At 47.2% G+C, this 26,467-nt stretch overlaps 1 protein-coding gene across 5 annotated transcripts in view; it reads right to left on the bottom strand.

Annotated features, from left to right (window-relative positions):
- DLG3 (discs large MAGUK scaffold protein 3) overlaps positions 1–24,952 on the bottom strand; it is a 54,446-nt gene extending 29,494 nt beyond the window's left edge. For 2 of the 5 annotated variants that reach the window (XM_012736226.3, XM_012736227.3), the window contains exons 1-9: positions 24,581–24,943; positions 21,221–21,271; positions 20,681–20,805; positions 20,289–20,458; positions 19,857–19,993; positions 19,366–19,510; positions 18,611–18,770; positions 16,772–16,928; positions 16,242–16,344 (exon numbers count right to left, since the gene is read on the bottom strand). In XM_012736226.3, the coding sequence (XP_012591680.1) occupies positions 16,242–16,344; positions 16,772–16,928; positions 18,611–18,770; positions 19,366–19,510; positions 19,857–19,993; positions 20,289–20,458; positions 20,681–20,805; positions 21,221–21,271; positions 24,581–24,937 (1,405 nt within the window). In that variant the 5' untranslated portion in view covers positions 24,938–24,943. Of the gene's footprint in view, positions 1–15,319; positions 15,486–16,241; positions 16,345–16,771; positions 16,929–17,970; positions 18,196–18,610; positions 18,771–19,365; positions 19,511–19,856; positions 19,994–20,288; positions 20,459–20,680; positions 20,806–21,220; positions 21,272–24,580 lie in introns of those variants that run through there. The other 3 variants (XM_012736228.2, XM_012736229.3, XM_012736230.3) reach the window with 3 other exon arrangements.
- Between the last annotated feature and the right edge of the window lie 1,515 nt (positions 24,953–26,467).

Here is a 26,467-nt window from a genome sequence, read left to right as displayed (position 1 = left end):
AAGAATGCAACCACTTTGCCTCATGAGCCCCCAATCTTCCTGCCTTTTTTCCTTCTCTCTGTATGCCTTTATTTTTTTATTTTATTTTATTTTTTTTTTTTGAGACAGAGTCTTGCTTTGTTGCCCAGGCTAGAGTGAGTGCCATGGCGTCAGCCTAGCTCACAGCAACCTCAAACTCCTGGGCTCAAGCAATCCTTCTGCCTCAGCCTCCTGAGTAGCTGGGACTACAGGCATGCGCCACCATGCCTGGCTAATTTTTTCCATATATATTAGTTGGCCAATTAATTTCTTTCTATTTATAGTAGAGACGGGGTCTCACTCTTGCTCAGGCTGGTTTTGAACTCCTGACTTCAAGCAATCCGCCCACCTCGGCCTCCCAGAGTGCTGGGTTACAGGCATGAGCCATCGCGCCTGGCCTCTGTATGCCTTTAAAATGCTGAAGGTTCCAACTTCCCCTTCGCAAAAATAGCCACAGCACCTTCTGCAGTTCATGTGTTTCCCAGGCACATCCTCAACTTTGGCTTAATAAACTTCCATTGACTGAGATTTTTGCCTCAGTCACTTATGAGTTGACACATATATTGTTTATCTACATGCACTCAAAACTCACACACATACTTTTTTCATTCCCTGATATGTCATGAAAACCCATTCATGTCAATATGTAGAGACTGACCTTTTTAATAGCTGCATAGTATTTCATATAATGGTAGACCATAATTTATTTGGTCATATTCCAATTGCTGTACATTTAAGTTGTTTATAATTCTTATTACAATCAATGTTGCGTTGTATATTCGTATGAGCATTTCTATAGCATAGATTACTAGAAGTGAAACTACAAGATCAAATTATATGCACAATAAAAATTTTGATTGCTACTACCAAATTGAACCCCAACATTCTGAAACCTTTGTTGCTGTAAATGAGGATAAACTGTTCTAAAGCTTCCAGCACCTTTTCAATTTCTGAAGAACTGGAGGCAGAATTTACTTTTGAGGACAGATTAATCCTTTGTTTCAAGAAAAACACTTTAATGAGCTTTTTGGTTATGCAAAAGTAAAGTCAAGATTTTATTCTGGAAGGGACAAAGACAAAGAGGAGCTAAAATGCTCTCTGTGCATAACAATGGGAAGGGCTGTTCTCCTAGTGGGTGGAGTTGTTGGTTCTCCAGGTAGGCCTGAGCATCTCTCAATTGCACAGGTCCTCTTTTGACCTAGCCTGAATGGAACCCTTGAACACAACTTGTTCAGTTCTGTTATTCCCTGCTTGTGGAATTTTCTCACCTGCCTGACACTGAACATCCTTTATACCCTTTCATCACCTTCCTTTCCCTCATCCCAGAAGTTTTGTTCATTCACTTATTTATTCAAATATTTACTGAATGTCTACTGTGTGTCAGGCATTGTGCTAGCTGCCGGGAATATAATGGCAATCAGAATGGTTCCTAGAAATTACAATCACAAAACAAACTATTTAATTACAATTTCAATTACAATGATGATAACTGCTATGAAGAAAATGCTGAGAGAGAGGCTAAACAGAAAGACCTAATTTACTGTGGGGGGGATGGGGTACAACAAAGGTTTCCCTGAGGAAGTGACATTGAAGCTGATTCCAGGGGAAGGGGGTGGTGGTGAAGAAAGCATTCCAGAGAGAAAGAACAGCATTATGTAAGGGGCACAAAAATATATGGAACACGGGAAAGTCAGGGGATAATGGTAGGAGATCAGACTAAGAGGTAGGCAGGGGTCAGATCATATAAGGCCTTACAGACTATGGTAAGGATATTTGCTTTTATCCTAAGAGTAACAGAAGCTACTGAAAGATTCTGAGAAAAGGAATGACATGCTCAAGTGTGTGTGTCACTTTGGCTATTGTAGACAGAGTAAGTGTGATGTCTTACATCTAGATTTAAGTTTCTTGACAGAAAAGATCATGCTTTCTCTTTTTGTTTATCTCCCCAGTCCCTAGTAGCCCCAGCTCTTACAGCATCCAAACCAGCTAGCCCTCCAGCCTCTGCTCAAACATGTCCAATGCTGGGAAGTTCTCTAATTCTTAATTATTAGACAACAGTATTCGAGAGAAAATTCTTGGGTTGAGAGCCACCTCTTCTGCCAGTTGGTCCCAATTTTGTTTAAAACAGCATAAAACATGATGAGTTCTATTCTTCATAACAGTGTGAAGGAACAGTTTAAAGAAGGTCGACTAGCTGAATTGGAAAAGTATAGAGGAGGTTCCAAAACTACAGAATAAGATGGAGTAGAAGGCAGAGTGCAAACAGGGGAAGGGGGAGTGGCAGCAGGTTGGGGGCCAGATTCTAAGAGATTGAGATAGAACTTTTCTTTCTAGGCAATGGGAACTGCTATTAAGTATTTAAATAGGAAGGTGATACAATTAGAACTAGGTTTGGGAGAAAATTATTCTGGGAATGTAATATAGACTGGAGGACAGAGGGAGAGATAACTGAGACCAGGAAGCTATTCTACTAGTACAGACAATAATATCAAAGGCCTAACATAGTATGAAGTCAATGAGGATAGAAAGGGACAAGAATCAAGAAATATGTTGGAGCTAGAAAAGAGAAAATTTGACATCTGATTGGATGTAGAGCAAGAAAAGACCAAAGGCAAAGGATCTGAGCTTTGTCCTGGGAGACAAGGAAAAGGTGGGATAATACTAGCTATAATGGAGAATGGCCATCATGTCCTCAAAATGTAATCTCCTCTCCAGGCTAAATAGTGTTACTTCCTTAACCATTTTTTACCTAACATAGTTTCCAGACCCTCCACTACCTTTTAAAATCTAGTGCTCAGAATCTGTGGTGATGTCATTTCCTTTACTAAACTATAAGCTCCTTCATGTGGTTTTGTTTCCTTCTCAAAGTTTAGTACAGCGGTCTGCCGCCCCTGTTGAGTCAACAAACACTTACTGAATGTGCTAACTGGATATAGAGATCTGACAGGCCAAACCTGGACTCTGTACTTCTCAAATTCTGGCTTCTCAGGAACAAATGTAAAAGAATATAAACTTTCTCCTTCTACCCGTCCAAACATGCTAAAAAACTGACCAATAAAACCACAAACCACTTCTGCAAAACACTGACAAGTCAGAAGTTCTAAAATGTAAGTTAACAGACCAATAAAGCATCAAAGAGGCCTGAAACTACAATATTCACTACTGTGAACTGTACATACACCCAGGCCTCTAAATCCATCTCTCCTCTAAGACTTGTTTTCAAATCCATCTACCTTCCTAATGACAGAAAAATAGTCTTCTAAGAATAAAAAATGACATTTGTTATTAATTTGGAAAAACTGAAAGGTGTTCAGTTTCTCAACCTATATTAAGTTCCTTTGGTCCTATTTGATTATAGGCAGTAAAATATAGAGACAGGAAACAAATGGTAGCAACAAAGGGCACTTACTCTGCATGCAGTATAGACTACCAATGATTTGAATGAAAATATAAAAGAGAAAATCTTTTATAGAGAATAAAAGCCATGCCTATCAAATTTAGAAATGACAATGATGCTGAGGAGACAAGTGGATGACAGACTTCAGACACACAGATTGTGACAGGTAAAAACAATGAGAAGATGCAAATAAAAATAAAGTAAAATAGAGAACTGTATCTTTTTGACCTTGAGTCCCCACAGAAATGCTGCATAGGGAAGACATGACTGAATAATAGTTTGTGTTTTGGTTGCCTATAAACTCAAAATAAATCACCAGCTGCCCAGAAAGCTCATTCAGTCTCATGGAAGTGCAGGCATTCAAATCTCAAACTCACACAGCCCTCATTTGCCATTGCTGAGATGCCCTGAGGCTCAAAGGAATCACCAATTGTGAAAAATAACAGAACTCTGGTGGAAGTGAAGTAACAACCTCAGAAGAGAGTCACAGATTTTGATGAGTATGAATTGTGATTTAGGTTTTTATAGTTGCCTTTGGAGTATAAACCCTCAGGATGTGTCAGAATTACAAACCTCTGTCCTAACACTATGGCTCATGTTTTCAAAAGAATTGGATGGAGCTGAAAGTAAAATAAGTCCCTCAAGAAGAAACTTATTAGTATGGAGCAAGAATATGAATTACCAAATATCACATTTCTAGGAATCACAAACTTGTCGCTATAAAAATAATTATGAAGCCTATTACTTGGGTTGATTTCTAATTATGGGTCCACTATTTAAAGAACCTGACACCTCTAAAACTAGATAATTTCTAAGGTCCCTTCTAACTATGGCATAATTATGATTTTATGACCAAACCAATGAGGTCTATAAGGAATCAAACCTAAGGCTAGTCTAATTTATTTTTTACTATAATCTAGAAGAGGGAAATCTTCAAATAATCCTAAACATTTTGTATCACAAAATTGTCAAATCAGATCAGAAGAAACCAACCTTGCTGACTCCTTGGTCTTGGACTTTCAGCCTCCAGAACTGTGAGAAAATAAATTTCTGTTTTTAAGTGAAAAAAAAAATTGTCAAATCAATGAGTATAAATTACAAAAAAAAAATTTCTTAAGCCTTTGTGAGAGGGTCGAAAAGTGGCAAACAAGCCTCAATGTGGGCAAATATTACTTCAGGAAAAATCATTTCAGATCTACTTTCAGTACAATGGTTTGGAACAAAGACTAACCCAGAATGGAAACCTGGGTGTCCTGTTCCCTATACTGTCACAATGTGATTCCTCAGCCATATACACATGTAGCCAGGGTTCTGGATAGCATCCTGAAGGATACTGGGAATAAAACAGAAAACAAAACATGCCATATCAGCATGCCATAAAAAAAATTCTAGTTTATCCCTATTGACTGGATATTTTTGTCCCCCAAAGAGCTTAGAGAGGATAAAGGAAGAGCTATTGAGTAAAAAGTGCTAGAGTATGTAAAGGTTGCATTATATTCAGCCACTTGGTCTGAAATGAGTAGAATGAAAAATGCCTTTATCTCACATCAAGCTAAGAAAAAGTATTCATAGGACCTTGCCATTGGTCCTTCTCACCTATTCTGGATCACCCAGCAGATCAGGGGAAAAGGCTCAAATAGGGATTTTTCTCTAGGTCAAAGGAATTTCGTTTAGCATATTCAAATGAAAGATTAACCCATAAGCCAAAGTATATATAAACTCCATCCAAGATAAAATACCTCATCCATTGGATCTCTGGCTCTTGAATTAAAAAGAAAATTCCATCTAAAAAACATGAGAATGAAGACAGAATTATACCTTTTCTGTGCTCTCAAGGTGGTGGGTAGCTTGTTCAAAAGGATCCTTTCCACTCAACAGAGATGCTACAATATAGTGACTGAAACATTTTATGATGAAGCTTGCCAACTTGAGTTAATGTAACCAATTTCTATGTTTTACCAGGTCAATAGAGTCTAGAGTCAAATGTTCTTCACAGTAGTCCTCCCTACAAGATCACAAACTCTCTGAAAATCTTTATTGGAGTATCAATTGAATCTCCTTCAGGTCTTCTGTGGAAGAAACCCAGAAAATGGGACCTAGAGAAAGACTCCTCTCATCTATATTAACAGTTGTCAAAACATCTGCAGTCATTTTTCAATAACTAATAATTCCAGGGTAAAATATAGAACAGAGTAAGAAACCTAAAATCCAAATCGTATATGGGTATATATAAAGTATTTTATTTATAATAAAGGTAGTACTTCCAAACAGCAGGAAAATGATGGATTATTTAATAAATGGTACTGAGGTAAGTGATTAAAATTTGGAACAGAAATTGTGTTAGTATCCTACCTTACATCATAAATCAACTCCAGGCAGGATAAGGTTTTTTTTTTTTTTTTTTTATTTCATTTAAACAAATTCAGGTGTAAGGATAAGGTTTTAAATACAAAAACAAAAACATTAAATAAGTAGAATAAAACACAAGTGGGTATTTTATTTGCTCTAAGGATAGGGAAGGCCCTTCTAAACCTCTGGGTATAGGCAAAGTACACAAAAGAAAATACTGATAGATTTGACTATACAAAATCATAAAACATCTGTACATCAAGATAAAATAGGCCGGGCGTGGTGGCTCACGCCTGTAATCCTAGCCCCTGGGAGGCCGAGGCAGGAGGATCACTCAAGGTCAAGAGTTCAAGAGCGAGACCCCCCCCATCTCTACTAAATATAGAAAGAAATTAGCTGGGCAACTAAAAATATATAGAAAAAATTAACCGGACATGGTGGCACATGCCTGTAGTCCCAGCTACTTGGAAGGCTGAGGCAGAAGGACTGCTTGGGCCCAGGAGTTTGAGGTTGCTGTGAGCTGGGCTAACACCACAGCACTCCAGCCCAGGCAACAGAGTGAGACTCTGTCTTAAAAAAATAAAATAAAATAAAATAAAAAAGCTAACTACAAACTGGGAAACATCTTTGCAACATATATATGACAAAGAATATTCTAACTATGTTAAAGCTTTTATATATCAATAAGAACTGACAAACATACCCCAATAGAGAAATGGGAAACGGTATGAACAGGCAATCCACAAAATTAAAATGACTAATAAACACACACACACACACAAATGTGTTTTTATTAACAAAAGAAATATAAATAATAACACTTTTTCTATCAAATTTGCAGAGATTATCTTAAAAAAATAATACCCCATGTTAGTGAAGATCTTGAAGTAGACATACTGTCAGTGGAAGTGGAGGCTAATTTGGAAAATATATCAAAAGCCCTTTGATCCAATATCCTATGGAAAGGAATTTATTCAGAACAAATAATGAAAGATTCAGAAAAACCCTGTAGAAGGAGATCCAGCAGAGTGCTTTGAATAAGATCAAAACATTGGAAACAACCTAAATGTCTACCAACAGGGAAATGGTTACACAAATTATGGCACACCCACAATGGGGCATTATTTAACTATTAAACACCATTTTTTCATAGAAATATAATGACCTAGGAAAATAGTCATGACATAAGTTAATGGACAGAATATAAAACTAATTAAATCTAATAATGCAATTCTTGAAATATATATATTGTGATATAGAAAATATAAATATATAAAAGTTTGGAGGGAAACACACACACAAATACAAGAGGGTTATCTCTGGATATAGTTTTATAGAAGATTTCAAAATTTTAACTATGTATTTTTCTGTATTTTCTAATTTTCTATAAATCTAAATGTAATACTTTTAAATCTAGGAGAAAATAAATATAATTTGAAGAAGTGGGGAGGCAGACTGAACAGGATAGGCCCAAAGACAAAGCCAGGACACACACGCACTAGAAACTTCGCTCCATACTGCTCCTAGCTCATTAATCACTTTCCTCTGGGACTGTTCATTCAACCAATTCCAGACAAATCCACTTAAATGTATTATCACTGAGCCATCTTATCCCAAAGTAGACCAAAGAAGTTTTGTCAATGCCTTGCTGAAATCTAGACATATCATATCTACCATATTTCCCTGCCCTGCCCATCAAGAAAATTTGGTCAAGCCAACATGACTTGTTTGACCTTGGTGAACAAATACTGGTTCCCAGTGCTCACTACTTCTTTTTCTGAGTATTTACAAAACAACTCTTAATAATCTAGTCTGGAATTTAACCCAAAACTTTGCAAAATTCTCTTTGTCCTTTTCGAAGGACATTTATCCATATCCCTAATGTACATATTTATACAAAATATGTTAATTTTCTGCTTTTGGTCTATTCAGATTTTTTATCACATAATTTCATCAAGTAGGAAAAAAAATCACAAAAATCTCTAGGGCTTTGCTTTTTAATGATATCTAAATTCTTGTTTTTTTTTTTTTTTTTTTTTGAGACAGAGTCTCACTCTGTTGCCTGGGCTAGAGTGCCATGGCATCAGCCTAGCTCACAGCAACCTCAAACTCCTGGGCTCAAGTGATCCTCCTGCCTCAGCCTCCCGAGTAGCTGGGACTACAGGCATGCGCCACCATGCCCAGCTAATTTTTTCTATATATTTTTAGTTGCCCAGCTAATTTCTTTCTGTTTTTAGTAGAGACAGGGTCTCAGTCTTGCTCAAGCTGGTCTCAAACTCCTGAGCTAAAATGATCCTCCCACCTCGGCCTCCCAGAGGCTAGGATTACAGGCCTGAGCCACCATGCCTTGCCAATGATATCTAAATTCAGTGAAAAGCAAACAAAAGTCCATTTCAAGAAGGTGAAGCCTTATCATAGCAAAGAAGAGGGGACAAGACGACCCTTATTAAAGCAAGACTATTATTAGCTCAAGACTTCGTAAATAGGAAATGGTAAACTGAATTTATAGCTCACTTCCACTTATCTAACACAGAATTTGAGTTAGAAGAAACATTAGAGGCCGGGCGCTGTGGCTCACGCCTGTAATCCTAGCTCTTGGGAGGCCGAGGCGGGCGGATTGCTCAAGGTCAGGAGTTCAAAACCAGCCTGAGCAAGAGCGAGACCCCATCTCTACTATAAATAGAAAGAAATTAATTGGCCAACTGATATGTATATAAAAAATTAGCCGGGCATGGTGGCGCATGCCTGTAGTCCCAGCTACTCGGGAGGCTGAGGCAGAAGGATCGCTCGAGCCCAGGAGTGTGAGGTTGCTGTGAGCTAGGCTGACGCCACAGCACTCACTCTAGCCTGGACAACAAAGTGAGACTCTGTCTCAAAAAAAAAAAAAAAAAAGAAACATTAGAGATCATTTCGCACAGTCCCCTCATTTTATGTATCAGAAAATTGAGTCCCTAATAGGTAGGTTGACTAATCTAAGATCATTCAGCTACTTAAAGTTAGAACCCAGGAATGCCTTGGCTCCTCTGCCAAGATTTTATTTATATATAGATTTGATACATATATATACACACACTTACATAAAGGGAGCAAAAATAATTTTTATTTTTTACAATAAAACAATCACCCTATTGTGGAATATAAGACTAAAGCTTTAAACAAAACAACAGTGTTAATCAGAGTCAAGATTTTAACATGTAACACATTAAACTAAAAATAAATCCTAAAAAGCTACAATTAAATAAGAAATAATTCATTCACATTATTATATATTATCTTAATCATTCTACCCCATCAGGAAGAACTGATGTTTTACAGACACCAAAGCTCCTAGCATTTTGCCTCAAACCATCTAACAAAAGGACAAGGCAAAAAGGAGGCAGCTACTTTGGGAAAAAGTCTGGCAGTCCCTCAAAAATGTTAAACACTAAGTTACCTTATGACCCAGAAACTCCACTCCTATGTATACATCCAAGAAAACTGAAAACATATGTTCACACAAAAACTTGTATATTAATGTTCATAGCAGCACAACTCACAATAGTCAAAACGTAGATACAGGCCAAGCATGGTGGCTCCCACCTGTAATCCTAGCACTCTGGGAGGCCAAGGGGGGAGGATCACTCAAGGTCAGGACTTCGAAACCAGCCTGAGCAAGAGAGAGACCCCGTCTCTACTAAAAAAAAAAAAATAGAAAGAAATTAGCTGGCCAACTAAAAATATATAGAAAAAAATAGCCGGGCATGGTGGCACATGCCTGTAGTCCCAGCTACTTGGGAGGCTGAGGCAGAAGGATCGCTTGAGCCCAGGAGTTTGAGGTTGCTGTGAGCTAGGCTGACGCCACGGCACTCTAGCCTGGGCAACAGAGTAAGACTCTGTCTCGAAAAAAAAGGGTGGATACAACCCAAATGTCCATCAACTCAAGAACAGATAAACAAAATGTGGCATAATAATAGGATGGAATATTATCAAGCCATAAAAATGAAGTACTGATTGATACATGCTACGACATGGATGAACCTTGAAAAGTTTATGCTAAGTGAAAACAGCCAGACATGAAAGGCCACATATTGCATGATTTCATTTATATGAACTTGCCAGAATAGGCAACTTTATGGAAACAGATAAATTAGTAGTTGCCTATGGCTGGGGTGAAGGGAGGAGCTGGGGGGAAATGGAGAGTGATTGCTAATGGGCACAGGGCTTCTTTTTGAGGTGATGAATATATTCTAAAATTGATTGTGGTGACAGCTGCACAACTCTGAAAATACTAAAAACTACTGTATACCTTAAATAGGTTCATTGTACAGTATGTGAATTATATCTCAATAAATTGTTTTTTTTAAAAAAAATGTGGGCCCTATCATTTTTATCAGGTCAGCATTCCTAGCTAAAATTATCTACTCCCAAAGCCTTAAACCCCTCCAGCACACACAATGATAAGATTGAGAGATAGTTATCCTCTTGGTTCCTTCTAATCACCTGACTAGCAACATATTTGGCTTGCTCCAGCCTCAGGTCAATTTGGAAACACTGAGAATCACATCAGGGGACAGAGCAAAGCAAAACTGAACAGCAAACAATAAGTACTCGAAAATATGCTCAACATCATCAGCCATCAGAGAAATGCAAATCAAAACCACAATTAGATACCTACCACTTCACAACTACCGGGATAGCTAGGATCAAAAAGACTGACAATAACAAGTGTTGGGGAGGTTGTAGAGAAATTAGAACCCTCACGCACTGCTGGTAGGAATATGAAATGTTGCAGCCGCTATGGCAAGTAGCCTGGCCATTACTCAAAAGGTTAAACGGAGGTGCCGTATGATCCAGCAATTCCACCCATAGGTGTATATATATCTCCAAGAGAAATGCAAACATGTCCATGCAAAAATATGCCTACAGATGTTCATAGAACATTATTCATAACAGTCAAAAAGCAGAAACAACCCAAATATTCATCAACTGATAAACAAAAGGTGGTGTATACAGATGAAATATTATTCATCCATAAAAAGGAATGAAATATTGATACTACAATATTGTAGTATCAATGAAATATTGTAGTATCAATGAAATATTGATACTACAACACTGAAAAACCTTGACAATATTAAGTGAAAAAAGCCAGTCAAAAACCACATATTATATGAAATGTCCAGAATAGGCAAATCCATTGAGATAGAAAGTAGATTCGTGGTTGCTTAGGGCTGAGGGGGAATAGGAAGGTGGGGGAGGGGTGGAGTGGGTGGGGGAGGGTGACAACTAAAGGGTATGGGGCAATGAAAATTCTAAAATTGATTGTAGTAATGGTTGTACAACTCTGTGAACATTTTAAAAACCACTGAAGTGTATCCTTAAATAAGTGAATTGTAAGGTCATAAAAAAAATGAATGACAAATACAACTCATTTCACTTAAAGAATTGAGAAATGCCTACTTACTGCATTAATGTTCTTAAGCCTGCACACTATTAAGTCATGCAAGCCAACTCCCACCTTTTGGCTCCTCCTAAATCCCCCCCCCCCCCCGCCCCGCAATATCACTCCCTAGTAATCTTCCTAAATCCACTTTCCTTCAGGCTTCCAGGAGCCCTTCTACCTCCAGGTTACTTCTTCCTTTGAGGCAGGAGCTTGTGGCCATTAAGACTAAAAAGCTGAGATTTAGGAGTTGGTTTTACTCCATTTGTTAACAGTTTCTGGCACCTGAGGAGTCTCAGAATGGTATCCTCTACTGTGTCTAGATGTATCTGGGAAGGGGGCTCACAGTTTCCCACAGTAGTGAGAGATAGTTGTGGCCTAGTGGCAAAAGCCTTAGATCCGAAGTTCTCAGGAAATCTGACTTCAAACTTTTATTCTGCCCCTCACTGGGTATGTGATCCTGAGCAAGTCACTCAACCTCTCTGACCATCATTTTCCTCATCTGCAAAATGGGGATAATACCACCTATCTCACAGGAATATCCTGCAGATTCATGCTTAACAAAAGTATCTGAATGTAGAGATACTCAATAATTCAATTCAACAAACCATGTTCCAAGGTCCAACTAGATGCTGGGAACACAAAATACAATACTAGCTGCCTTCAATTTGTTCACAGTGTAGAAATGCTGTTTATAGGATAGCCTTCTTTCAGGATGGCAAAGTTTCAGAACTTTGATTCTTTGCCTGGGTATACTTTCACCTCTGTTCTCAAGAGAGATCATGCTGATAGGATAGCAGTTATGTTTACCTCCTTCATTCTTAAACAGGAGGAGATGGGATGGTTACATAAATGTTATAAGGAAAATATCTCTTTTATGCTTTCAAGTTACTGTCAACACTGATCTCCCTAACTCTTCCAGACTTTACCTCAAGGTGTTTCCCTGGTGAAAATATGCTTATCCCACACCTTAAAATAAGTTATGGAAAAACTCTCATTCTCTCTCACTCCCCATACCCCCAGCCTATCTGGATTTACATTCCAATTGAAAAGACTGGTCACAAAGGATCAGTTCCCACTTTAGCTACCTTAGTGACAAATTTCTGGCTCACCTCCTGATTTTGAGATCAGGTTCTACTCTAAAAATAAAAGGGCTTTCCAGAAAAATATCAGCTTGGTTTATAACCAGAGGCTGACACAAAGTAACTAGGGGGGAAATGTAGGAGATCTCAAAATCTTATAATACAAAGCCCATCCTTCCTTGGTGGAGCAATGCCACAAGTCACAGAAAAATATTTTTCATTTTAGAATAGATTGGAAGAGAGGCTTTGCCAAGAGCCAGTTGTTTAAATTTTCAATTTGAATTTTAAGCAGGATTATACATGCCCAAGAACATCATGCTATTTTTAGCTAATAGGTAGGATTGCTGTGTCCACAACCATTTGGAGCATTCAGGAGTGAAAATATTAAACAGCATCTCTCACTGTGGTACCTTATCATTTAGTACTTCTATTTTAATATTTTCCAAATCTTCATCATAAAAACACCTGTAAAGCATCCATGCTAGGCACAATAGAAAGATGTGGTTCCTATACTTCATTATGTATTTAACCCACATCAAGCAAACTGGATATATGAAAGAATCTCAAGGTTAGAGTATTCCCAAGTTGTCATGCAGTCAGTGTCCAGGTGAGATACATTAGGAAGCAACTGTCCTAAACCTATCACCCTTCCAAATGCTTGTGCCCTCTCTATATATTAAAAGGAGAGGGGTAATGAAAATGTTCTAAAATTTACTGTGGTGTTAGAGGCACAACTGTGTGCCTAAAAGCCATTGAATTACATACCTAAATGGGGGAATTATATGGCAAATGACTTATATCTCATTAACGCCTTTTTAAAAAGAAGAAAAATTGTTCTCTGTTCTAATTAATTAAAGGTATATTTTAAGCTCTCATGCTAAAGGCTATCTAGCTAAAGGCTACACTGGTTTGGCAACGGTTCCTCAGTGGCCACCATGGAGACCACTCTAACCTTCCCCTCCACATACATCTTTCCTTCACTCTTTACAGCGTCTGTTATTTCATTTCCTCAGTCCCTTTCCTGTTGCTCCTCCACTCTTAACTAGGTCTTAGGTCTCTCAGGTCTTCAAGAGCATAGTTTGTCCATGCTCACGACCTCAAGATTAAACTGCCAGGATTAAACTGCCAGTGACTACTGGCAGACCTCAGGATTAAAGTGATTGATTGCTGACCCTATGCAACTTTCCCATCATGATCTTAGGCAAGTCATATCCTGGCTCTCCTGTCATTGTTCTAGTATGTACAATAAGGGGTCTACACGATCTTTTCCAGCTCTCACATTGTATGTGAAAAATATCCAAATAATGAACACTTACCTGGCCAATAACATGCAAAGTCTCTGCCATTTTTGCCAACAGACATATACTTGGATTATGCATTTTGTAAATACCCACCGTAATGCAATCCTCCAAAGAACTGTATATAATTATAAAATGATCGACATGGAGTTCTTATTTTTAAAAACTAGCATTTTATCACACAAAGTTCAGGGCCCAACATGGAATGCTTAATAGTCCCTCTGGACCAGACTCCAAGGGTCCATTTTCAAATGGAAAAAAAAAAAAAAGCTTTTGCATGCTTGGGGCCCCGTTGGATATACCAAACCAAACAAAGAAATAAGATTGGGGTGATACAGCCTTAACAACAGTAGTTAAACTAAATCCTAAGAGAAAAAAGGCCTTGTTTAGCAAGTGCTAGGAAGACCTAACATAAGATAGCAACCTCAACCTCCATTATAAACTCTCAGAAATATACCCAAGAGAGCAATCAACATTGCAGGAATCCCCTTACCCTGGACAACTTGCAGTTTTTTTATGCAAACCAGTGGCATTCCTCCAACAAAAGTCATAGAATATGCAGTCACCAGTTTCCGACATACCACCACCAAATTCATAGTTTTGTTTCCGTGTGCCCAACATTACAGAGCAAAACCAAAAGAAACATCAATTTCTCCCCCGCCCCACACGCGCGCAACAGAAACCATTTCCTTTGCAGAACCTACTTAGTCTAGGTTGTGGCACGAAATGGATAAATATTAGTTGCTAATAAAAATCAGATGGTTAGCTCTATCCTCAGAAGCAAACAGCACACACATAAATCCTAAAAAGCAATAACCCTAAGGTGCATTCCCTGTCAGTAAGCTGAAAACCAAACATGGAGAGAGATGATTCAAAGTGCCCATTTGCATCCCTCTTTCCCATTACCTCAGACCAACGAGCTCTCCAGCTGGTTACCTCCCTACACCTCAGTCCCCCATCAAAAAAGCCTGGGGCGAAAGGTGGCGAGCCCTCTCTCCTTTCCCTACGGGCTCCTGAGGCACCGAACAAGCACGGGGGAGGGGGCGGAAAGGACTGAGGTAGGCGCTTTCGATCCCTCTCAGCGTAGCGACAGGGCGACAGGGCTCCCTGCCTATCAGCTTCTCATCATGGAACTAGAGCACCTGCCTGGGAAAGGCCCCTTCCTCCACCTTAGTGACTGGCCCGCAGGGCCTAGGTGTCCAAGGAGCCCAGGCGCTGCAGCCCTAGGGGACAAAGGCCGCCTTACAAAGGGAAGGGGGAGGCGAAAGACGTCGGGTATAGTAAAGACCCTCGCAAACAAAAGGGACAGGGGCAGGAGAATCCCAGACCGAGCCCGGTGTCCCCGGAGGTAGCCAGGTGGCGTGGAGGACGCGCGTGGGGGAGGGGAGGATCTAGAAAAGTCCTCTGAGGAAAGCGATTAGGGAGCGCTGGGGGCGCAGAAGCCAGCAGGAAGCGGCAGCAGGCAGGACTGAGGCCCTGGGGCGAGAAGGGGCGCAGTTCGTGGGTGCGGAAAGGTGATGGCAAAGAGGTGAAGGCCAGACAGGGCCCTGTGGAGGGAGAGCCGGCGCTCCACCCCGCGCGGCGCCCCGAGGGGCCCTCAGGAGGGGCTCAGGCGAAGGCCCGGGGCACGCAGCGGAGGCATTCGGGGGATAGGGCAGAGCTGGGGGCGCAGTGTTGGAAAAGAGGGCTGAGAACAGAACCAGAGAGAGGCCAGGGGGACTGTGAGGGGGCCTGACCCCGGTCCGCCCCACCTCACCTGGCGCCGGGTCGGAGTCCAGGTCTAGTGCTGAGAAAGCGCCAGCTCGGGCCAGTCCCTCCGTCCCGCGCGGGAGACCAGGGACACAAAGCGGGGCGCGCGGGAGGAGGGGAAGAGGGAGGAGGAGGAGGGGAGAGGAGGAGACGCCTGAGGCGCGCGAGGGGGGAAAGGAGGGGCGCCCGCCGCCCTCCGCCTGGGTCAGGGGCGGAGCGTGCCTCTGGAGGCCGCGCTCGGCCGGCCAATGGCCACCCCGCCGGCCGGCGGACTAGGGCGCGCCTTCCCGCAGCTCACCTCGGCACCTGGGCCACGGTCGGCCCCAGCCAATCAAACGAATTCATTTGCATAACTAGCCCCGCCCACTCGCCCCAGTCAGGGGACTGCTCAATGAGAATACAAAGAAGGCCCCTTCCCCCGCGGGGGGACTAGGTAGACTAGTGATCCTTTACCCCAAGGGCGTAGTATCACCTTTTCAGCGTGTTTATGGTCTTTCGAGGTCATCTTAATGAGGGGAGGAGAGTAGGGGCTTCATAGAGGTTTGGCTCATGATCTCTTACGAGATTGGATCTCTTCTTTCTGATAACTTCTAACCAAGAGCTGTTCTCTTTTCCAGGGCACACAGTTCCCTGTCTTCGCCTCTCAGCCCTCCGCCCCCTCCCCTTTTTCTAGCCGCCTAATCTCTGCGCTTCTTCCCGTAGGCTGCTGCCCACTACTGGTCGTCTGCTGCACTGCAGCTCTGATCAGTAGGCTCTGAGCACAGCCTTCCTAGACACCCAAGCCAACCCCCATCCAGAAGGAAAAGAGAGAGGAAGAGGTTTCTGCCCTAGCGTAGAAGGGACCTGGTCTAGTGGCTTTGTTACCTACGATGGCAAAAAGCCAATACAAATTCCTCTACATCATCACTTCCCACCTTCCCTTATCCTACCTTCAGGTCTGTACTGGGCCACAATGGTGACTGACTGGCCAGCCCGTTTCAGAGCAGCTGCAGCCTGCTCATGAGTTGCATTCCTCAGGTTCACTCCATTCACCTGGCCAAAGAGAGAAGCTGTGAGCCACCCCAGAAGCAAGAAGGGGAGTCCTCAGTCCTAGCAATTAGGAGAGGGAGGGACATAGGTAGCCCATCCCTAAGCCATTCAGATGTCTTTCCCAGTATTCCATCCTTGTCCCTAAAACAAGACCTAAAGGATATGACATTTCTAGTGTAATAATTATCTTTGTAGAGGTCAAATGCCAATTAGGGTTAAGATCTAAGAGACATTCATTTCCTCCTCAAGAATAAGTCTAGTCCTGGTCCCTGTCCCTCACTAAGGATATCTATAAAAACAGTGTAAGTTTTCTCCAGTTCTTAGCCCTTCCCTCATCCGAAAAAGCATTGCTTGAAGGAAGCAAGGTCTCCCTTCCTCCCTTTTACACTGGCATAGCTCCCATCCTCCCACCTTGCCTTTGTCTCCTCACCGATAAGATCCGGTCTCCCCTGCGCAGCTCCCCACTCAGGTCAGCTGGGCCTCCTGCCAGGATGAAGGAGACAAAAATGCCTTCTCCATCCTCTCCTCCTACGATGTTGAAGCCCAGGCCTGTGGATCCCTTGTGCAGGATGATCTTTCGGGGCTCTCTGGTGGGAAAGGAATGGAGGAGTCAGGATAAGGTAGATATGAACTGTTGTCCCAGTAAAGGCCAGCCTGGCACAAGAGCCATACTGGCTGTAGGGAGTAAGGACTTGGATCCCTACGTATGACACCCTGTTTCTCCCTTTGTCTCCTGAAATCTGCTTGGCTGCTGCTTTCTGTCAGGTGCCAAGTTTCAGTACCTCTTCCCTCCCTTCTTCCTGAGGGCTTACAGTCAACTTCCCAGTGGGTAGTCCCCTACTCTCTCAGGTCAATGAACCCCTACCCTGAACTCTAGAGACAAAATCTCAGAGCCCACTCACTGGTCTTCTTCCTTCCCAGATTCTCCTATCATATCAACCTGTGTGATGGACCCTGGGCCACAAGAAGAGGAGCCAGTTAGGGGCAGTGGAATCACCCTGGGGTGGAAGGCACTCACCATCCACACAAGATGTGCATAGTTACTTTACACCCCTGCTCTGCAGTCTCAAAATTCCACCCACCTACCTTCCTACCTTCCTCAACAACATATTTAGTCAGTAGCTACCACTATGTATCCTGCTAGGTGATGTGGAAGATGGAAAAAGATCTCCTAGAGCTGGGTGAGGTGGCTCACACCTGTAGTCCCAGCTTCTGGGGGGGCTGAGGTGGGAGGATTGCTTGAGCCCAGGAGTTGAAGATCAGACTAGGCAATACAGTGAGACCCCATCTCAAAAAAAAGGAAAGAAATCCCAGGACCCCAAAATGAGCTTAGGACCCAGACTGAAGAGAGGAGACAAGCACGTGAAAAACCTGAATAAAACTAACCACGTCTAAGGAACCCCTTTGTAAATGGTCACAGTGTCATCGGGTGATAGCAAACAGCTGCACATGTATGTCCATTTAACCAGACTCCCAGCACACTGTCCCCCCCCCCACTGCCTTCACTTGTTATAAGCAACTTTCATCTGAGCAAACGCCAAGCAAGACTCCTCCTTGCTTGCTTCCAGTCCCAGGGGCAAGACTCCCTCCCTCGGATGCTCTTGCTCATTCATAGCCCTCCACTCCTACCTGGCATCCCCTCCAGGCCGCAGGGAGCGGAGCGGCCAGGCCCACCTTTGTGAAGCCCTCCTCCATGCCGAAGCCGAGGCCGATCCCAAGCCCAGGGCCAAGCTGGAGCCTGAGAACTTGCGGCCCCTCTCCATGGCTCCTCTGGCTGTCCCCCGTCCGCCTACCCTTCCGGCTCCACTGCAGCCTGCCCAGCAGCCTACCAGGCCCCACCCCGCAAACCTGTCCCCCGGAACCCCAGCCGGCCCGACCAGTTCCACCGCCGGGCGCAGCCTCCGCGCCAGTGGGGCGGGGCTGTTTCCCGCGAGGCCACCTCTCAGAGTCCAAGCCAACCCCACCAGCCGGCCTGCTTTCTTCTCTCCCTTGAAATGGTTGCAGCAGAGGGGACTGCAACCGCCTCGGGCGGGGAAACTCGCGGTCCCCTCTACGCTCCACTCCATCCTTTATCCGTACTTTCGGATGGGGCCACTCATCGGCGCTCCGCCTGATGGTAGAACTTGTCCCTGCAGCTCCATCTGTCCCTCTCCAGGGAGACCCCAAAGCCGGGACTACAAAGCCACACTACAAGGAGGCCTATGGCCCGCCGGAAACGGATGCCTCTCCTTCCCCAGCCCTGGCGAGATCGGATGGGGCGGGGGCCTACCTGGTGAAGTCGTCCTCAGCCAGCATGTGCCTGGGGATGGGAGAGTAGCGGGTGGGGGGGACCTGAGGAGGAGCAGGGTAGCTGACCTTGCTCTCCACAGCCCCGATATAACCCAGGCTGGAGTTATGGCTTATGTGGTTGTCAGCCAAGGCAGTAAAAGCTGGAATCAAGAAAGGGGGAGAAAGGTTCAGAGATGGTCCCAGCAAGTACCCTACCCCACCCCCCTCCAAGGACTTTCCTCCACACCCTACTTCAGGTGCCAGAGAGACGGAGATTGCTCAGGCCGCTCCTCCCCACTCCATCCACCTCCCCACACCCAGGGTTCCTCCTCCGCAGTCCCTTTCTAAATCCTGGGCTCACTCCTGTGAGTCTTAGAAAGAGCTGAAGTCAAGGCAGTCTACAAAGAAGGCATGACTAGAGGTGTGACTAATAATAATCCCTCACATCTCTATAGCCTAATATACAGTTTTCCAAGGGCTTTCTTGTCCATGATCTCATTTGATCCATGCACCAGTCCTATGAGGAAGGCAGCACATATATCATTAGCTCCTTTTTGCCAAAGAAGAAACTAAAGACAGGTGAAAGGGACTTGCTCCAGGGCACCCAGCTCTAAGAGACAGAGCTGAGATCTGCACTCAGTTCTCCCGAGCACCATCCTCTGTGCTTGATCTCTGTTAACAAGGGCTATGAAGTTCCTCCTCTTGAAACCAGTGCGCAGGGCTTTAGGCCAGGGACAGAGGGTGATGGGTACGTACTGCTGGCGTAGTCAGGAGGAGCATACATGTCGTTGAGGTGGAGGCTGCCTGGCTTGGCCACCTTCAGATAGACCATATCAGATGTGTTCTTGAGCGAGGCCACAGCTTCCTCATGCCTCACATCCTGCAGATTGGTGTTGTTCACCTAGACACGCAGAAGCCTCAGGTTAGGACTCGGGAGAAGGGAAGGCCTCTCCAGGGAACAGTGAGGGGTGCCCTTTCAGCGAAATTCCAAAGCGGGCTACCAAAGGCCCAAGCATAGTGCTGTGAGGAGCAGAGAGGCGGGAGGCATGGACAGGGCAAGTGAGAGGAACCCAGCCACAAAAGAACCAGGGTCTTAGTTTCTGGGTAAACACCACTCAGATGATACTCTTGAAATTCCCCATAATGCCTCATCCCCAAGTGAGGTTCAGGCGGAGTGAGAGGGTGCTGGAGCTCTGCCTCCCCCTCCCCCCTCCACCATTTGGGTAGCCCTGTGAAGTCTGTCTCACCGCCAGCAGCCGGTCCCCAATCTGTAGGCGTCCATCCTTCTGAGCAGCACCCCCCTCGATGATCTTGGTGATATAGATGCTGTTGTCTCCTGGGATGTGCTGGTTGCCAATGCCCCCAGCGATGCTGAACCCCAGGCCTGGGTGGGAGCCAGCAAGGAGTGGGAGAGGGCCATATGGAAGGGTTAGAGTGTTGTCAATCCCAAATCCAACCCCCTACCCCCATCTAACCCACTGGGTTCACAGGAGCTTCCCCAAGGGATCCCAAACACTAGGCCGCCATCCCAAGGTCAGTAAGGGTCAAGAAGAAGGCTGTGAGCTGGAACAGGGGGAGTAAGGCAAGGATTAAGGCCATTCCCTTCCATTCCCTATGGGGCCAGCTAGGACCTGGGGCGGGGGGCTCTGGCCAGAGCACAGGAACCCGAAGGGTCGCACCTTTGGGCCCCTTGAGCAGATTGACCTCCATGATAGTCTCGGGTGGGGGCTGTCGCCTCCGCACCACCAACCGCACCACAGGGCCCGCCTCCTTCAGCGCCTCCACTGCCCGGCTGTGCACCACCTCCGACACGTCCACCTCATTCACCCGCAGCACACAGTCATTCACCCTGCAGGGGAAGCCCAAGAGGCATGACACTGCGCCACCACCCCTCCAGCCCCTCTCCCACTGTCTCCCCCTCCTGCTTCCTCCCCTCCTCATCCCTCCTCTTCCCTCCTCTACCCCCTCCCCTCTCAGATCTAATGGAAGGGTCATCCTGCCAGGCTGGCCCTCCTCCCCTCAGCCCCATCCTTCCCAAGTCACCCACAACCCTGCTTCCAGGCCATCTCACCCCAGCCTCCCATCCATGGCAGCTGCTCCACCAGGGATGATCTTGGTGATAAAGATGCCAGGGTCGTCAGGGACATGGGGATTGTCAATGCCACCTGCGATACTGAAGCCTAGGCCAGAGTTGCCCTGCAGAAAGGGGGAAGGGCACAGTCTGTTCACTCTGAGGATACAAAGAAGGGTTCTGGGTACCCCATCTCCCTCCACGTCCCAGAGCAAGTTCTCCAGGCCTCAGAAGGGGCCATGGCAGGCTGGGCACATTTGTCAGAAACCTGGCAGTTTCCCAACCTGTGCTGACCATTCTGGCAGGGAGGTCTCGGCAAACCCATCTCTTCCACAATTCCCCAGGCCTCAGTGAGCAAGATCAATTAATATTCGTTAGTGGGTTGATTGATTGATGCAGTGAAGCTACATCTGAGGGCTGCTGTCTCCCCATCCTCTCAATACAGGCCCTCCCAGGTGTCTGGAAACCACGGTTCAGGGCCCTCCCCTCTCCTGCCTCCAGCCCTGTCCACCCACTTCATCCCCCCTCTGGCAGACTCACCCGCTCAAGCACTATCTCCTCATATTTGAACATTCCGTCACTGCCATTCACCTAGGGGAAGACATGGGCAATCCCTCAGTGCCTCTTGCCCTCCCAGCCATCTACCCCTAGTCAACCTGCCTCCTCCCTCACTCCCACAAGGTAGGAGAGCCCAAGTACACCCAAGGGTACCTCTTGGCCACAGATGAGGACAGGCTGACCCTAAGGAGGCTGTTCCCTTCCCCTTGCTTTCAACCAAATCAGGCTAAACCCAGCCATTCATTTAGCCCAGATCAACTGTCTAGACTGAGCCAGCCAGTGGTGCACTCACCGAGAGGCTAGGCTCAGGGCCTCAGGATTCACTAGGAGGGGTGCAGAGGTGGCCTAACGGGGATGGCAGAGATGGAGCATAGCAGGCAAACCATGCCACACCCAGCATCCATGGGGATACCCAGTGGCTTGGACAGGAAACCGCTCCCCTTCTGAACTACAGCTCTCCCAGACTTGGGGATCATAGCTTCCCACCATGTCAGAGCTGGAAGGACAGCAGACATCATCTTGTCCAACTGCATTCGTGTGACAGATGGTAACACTGAGGCCCAGAGAGGACATGGGATGTGCCTAAGGGCACACTGGGAGTTAGTGGCAGAGCACGTGCTAGAACCTGGATCTCTAAGTGCTCTTTTGATGACAGCAAGCTGTCAAGCCCACTGATGTTTTGGTCACTCATTCCCTTCCCCCACCAGAGCTCATAGGAAAAAGGGGAGCTGTACTCTTCACAGTACCTCGTGAACCCTCATTCTAGACCTTCTTCTGTGGCTCCAGGTACCCAATTCCTCAAATAGGCAGAAGGAATCAAAGTACTAATTCATTTTCTACCAAGGGACTTTTGATTCTGAACCCTTTGTGTTTCCCAGCAGAAAGGGCCAGGGTGGGATCTGGTCAGGAGTCAGAAGCAAACCCAGGGGTGGGACAGGAGCATGGTGGACAAGATTTCCTATGAGGGAAAAGTCGATGACCCACGACTGATTGGCAGCAGAGTCCGTGGTCTTCAACGCAGTGGCCACAGGAGGAGAGAGAAGGGAGGGGGTCAGAAACACAGGCTTGGCTTGACCAAACCACGGATGTGGCCTCCCAGATAGGACGTACTTGTGTCCATCTGTCAACTAACAATGTGATTCTGGACAGACAAGTAGCACCCACCCCTGGCTCCCACTCTCATACCCAAGAATGGAGGAGTCTTTTTGCCTCCCTCCCCAGGTGTCCTGGCACCTCTCCCCAACCTTTTTCTGGCTCTGTTGTCCCTTTCCTGATCCCTGGCCTCCTCCTCAGAAGAGGAAAGCTGGAAACCCAGGGTAGGTTTCCTCCACATGCCCTGCTCTGCTTCCCCCATCCCGTCTCCACCCCACACAGCTTTGGCTTCCAGAAGCAGAGTGGAGGAGAGGGGGAGACGGCTGGTTAGTCATGCTTCCACCATTTCTGTGTTTGGGCCCAGGACTTCCTGCCCTGCAGCCCTGGGAGTTGGTGGGAGGACTCCAGCTGCAGCCTCACTCTGCTTCCTGATCCCAGGAGGAAGAACCAGTGGCTCTCCACAGACCCGAAACCAACACAGCTTCCTCAAGTGCGATGCAACAGACACACAGGCAAAACGACACCCACATGTGACAAGCCATGCCGCAAGCCCAGCTCCAGTACTATCCAGAGACTTTTGACTCTCAGTGGTCCACCCTCAAGCCCCTATCCCACCCCTATACAGGGACCTTGCTGCTAGGGCCAAAAAACCTTGGCCAACTGGCTCGGCCCTGGGGTTGGCACCTGTCTCCCAGCTGGGCAGGACAAGCATGAGAGGGTGTTTGCAAGGGAAGGGCCCCAGGGCAAAGGGGCAAAGGAAAGAGGGGACACACTGGAGAGGGCAAAGGGCCAAGGGAAGGGACAAGGGAAGCAGTAAGTGTGTACAGGCAGAAGGCCAAAACCAATGGCTCCTCTCCCCAGGAAGTCCCCACCTTTGCTTCTTAGAGCACATCCTATCCCCAGAGGAGGACAGAGGCAGCCAGAATGGTCACCAGCTTGGGGCAGCCAGCACCTGCCCTCGACAGCAAAGCTTCCTCTCCCTCTCTCCCCACCCTGGGAGCTGCGGAGTTGGGTAACCAGACAGGCCCTCCGCCTTGCGTGCCAGGGACCTGGCTCTGCCGGCCCAGCCTCCATTTTGCTGCTTCTCCCACAGATGCTCCTTCCATTTTCTAAGCTGGCAGTTTAGGCTGGGAGTGGAAGCCGGAGTTGTGCCCGGCACCCAAAGGCTCCAACGCTATGCCACGTCAGGGCTGGGGGGCTAAGCTCTCTCACATCTGGGGGTACCCAAGGGGGACATGCCCTACTGGGGCCAGTCCCTGCACCAGGGCAGCTGCCCCTTGCCCGGCTCCAGGCACCATGCCTGCGCTGAAGCGAGGAAGCTGCTCCAATCCCCCTGCACCCCCCACCCCAGCACACACTTCAGAGCTGCCTGGACAAAAGAGTCCGTCCTTCTCAGCAGCCTCAGCCTTGCTTGGGATGTGTGTCTTACCTCCTCCCCCTCCCCTCCCTTGCCTGTCAAGCGCCTCTCACCAGGGACACCGAGCACGCACACACGCGCACACACACACACACACACACACACACACACATGCGCGCCCGCGTTCGCGCGCACACACAGGCACACGCGTGCACTCTCCCTGCCACATGCTCACACGCATATACATGTAGCCACACACACACAGCAATCCCTACAGCCTCATCTACAGAGACACCTCCACATTCAGAGAGACACCCCACACGTCCATGTGCACATTCACACACAAAGGGACTGGGCTGGCGAGGGACTCATGGCATCGAGGATGAAGCTCGGCACACCAGGCACATGGACTCCTCTGCACAGATTCACAGGAGCTCCATCGCCGCCCTCCACACACACACACACACACACACACACACGTCCCCCTACGCAGAGCACCATGCCCCCTCCTCCTCCCTGTGGAGACACACACCACACACAGCCCCCGCAGGACCTCCCACCCCCTGCCAGACACGGAGACATCGCCAAAGCCCCGCACTGAGACAAACCCAATCCCCCGCACGGAAAATGTGCCTCTCCGCCATACCTTCACCCGACACACACGGCTCCTTCCCGCCGCTCCGAATGGAGACCCCCAGACAGACACACGCAGGGACCCACACATTTCCAACCGCCTCTCTTTGCCCAGCTGCGATGCTAGGGCTCTGGGCCCCCCAGCTTGGAGCCCCAGCAACCCCAGCTGCACCCCACGCCTTTAGGCCCCCACGCTCCAGCCCCCCTGAGTCGCCCCACCGCCGCCCCACCCCCACCCCCACCCCCCAGCTGGTCCATACCTGCTCATACCAGTCCCGGTTGGTACAGGTGCACTCAGGCCACCAGCTGGGGCCGCTGCCGTTGAGTTTGGGGGTGCTCTTGCCTGGGACCGGCTTAGGGGGCACGGGCCCCACATCCCGGCCCGTGGGGATGAGCTTGGCCTTGGTGCGAGGGGTGGGGGTGGCCCCTGCCTGCGAGGGCAAGGTCTGCGAGCTGTAGCCCCCGTAACCCGTGCTGGCCCCGTTGCCCCCACTCGGCCCGTAGGGGTCAGGCACCTGCCAGTCCCCATAGCCAGGAGGCTCGAGGCGCCGCAGGGCGGCCAGGCGAGTCACCTCATAGCACTCAGGGCACTTACAGCAGTGCTGGTGCTTGTGCATGGCACTGCCCCCCGCGGCTCGGACCCCCCAGCCCACGCCGGTTTCCACGCTGCCCCCGCCGCCGCCACCACTGCCGCTGCCGCCGGGCTCCCGGGTACAGTCACACTGCTCGGACCAGGAAGGGGGGGGCACCCGTGGGGGCGCCCGGGCGGAGCGGGGCCTGGGGCCGGGCGGGCGTCCCGGGGCCTCTGCCCCCACGCTGCCCCGCACCCACGGCTCCCCCTCCAGCACTGGCGGCTCCGTGTCGCCCGTCGTGGCTCCTGGGCCAAGGCCCAGAGGCAAAGAAGAAGCGGGAGCCCAGGCAGAGGCTGGGTGCTGCGAGGACCGCTTGTGCTCTGGTCCCCAGGATGGATCTGAGTGGAGTCAAGAGCATCTCTCCCTGGCTCCCTTCTCAGTTGATTCCAGCCAATCAGCGCGCAGAGCCAGGCAGCGGCAGCGGCAGCGGCAGGAATGCTAAACAGCGGCTCCTTAAAGGAACAGAGGCAGTGGCGCCCCCAGGCTCAGCCCCAGCTCCGAGGATCTCTGGGGTACCACCGCCCTTAGGGTAAAGGCGGAAGACTTGGGCCACAGGAGAGCTCAGGCACCTGATCTCCTGCCCCCATATCCCCATTTCAGACTGTCCTCCGCCCACTCCACCCCACCCCACTTCCAAGGAGGGAGTTGCAGGGAGATGCTCAATGGGTCCCCAGGCTTGTTCTGAGCTGGGGCTACCAGAAGTAAAAACGAGGAAGCAGAATGGACCAAAGGGATGTTGGAGCAGGGTGGTGGGAGGTGCTCTGTCTTACAAGGGACCAAGGAAGAGGGCAGCACAGGAGGCCCACTCGCCTGTCAATGCCTCCTCCACAGGACTATTGTTCTCTCAGCTTCTAGGCCCTGAAATTACTGCGACCTCATGCTTGACCTTCTACCACTACCAGTGAGGGAACTCGACCCTAGAACAGAGATTAACAGAAAGCTCTAAGTTCTTGTCAATCCCTATCTCCTCGACTCCACCTTTGCATGCTTATAATGGGGGAAGGAGCTTCAGGATGCCAAGAGGAAAAACGGTCCAGGACAGGTGGAAAGGTAAGAAGAGATCTAAAGTGAGAGAAACCATTCCGTGGGTCTGGAGTAGACCCTGGGAATACCTGTCCAAGGACATCTTCTTAGTCTCTCGTGGCTCAGCCTGCTGGGGGATGGAGGAAGGATGACATGCCAGAAAGACTCTCTCTTTTTGTTGCTCTTGTTTCTGTCTTTAGCTACCAATTATTGAGTCTTTACAAAGTCCTAAGTACTCTACATGCAAACAAAAACCCTACTAAGGTGGTATTATTATCTGAATTGTATCAATGACAAATTGAGGCTCAGAAATGTTATCACAGCTAGGTAACATAGCTGGAAGTGACAGAATCAGGATACAAATCCTGGCCATTTGACTCCAAAGTCCATACTCTGAACCACTATAGTACAACACGTCTATTATAAGTTCTCCTGCAGAACTTAGAGCTTAGTTCAATTCAATAAACATTCATTGAGCACCTACTCAGTGCA

This window comes from Microcebus murinus, chromosome X (genome assembly GCF_040939455.1).
Source record: "Microcebus murinus isolate Inina chromosome X, M.murinus_Inina_mat1.0, whole genome shotgun sequence".
Taxonomy (NCBI): Eukaryota; Metazoa; Chordata; class Mammalia; order Primates; family Cheirogaleidae; genus Microcebus; species Microcebus murinus.
The sequence above is the reverse complement of the archived record's forward strand: the minus strand, read 5'-3'. Positions and strand labels throughout refer to the sequence as shown.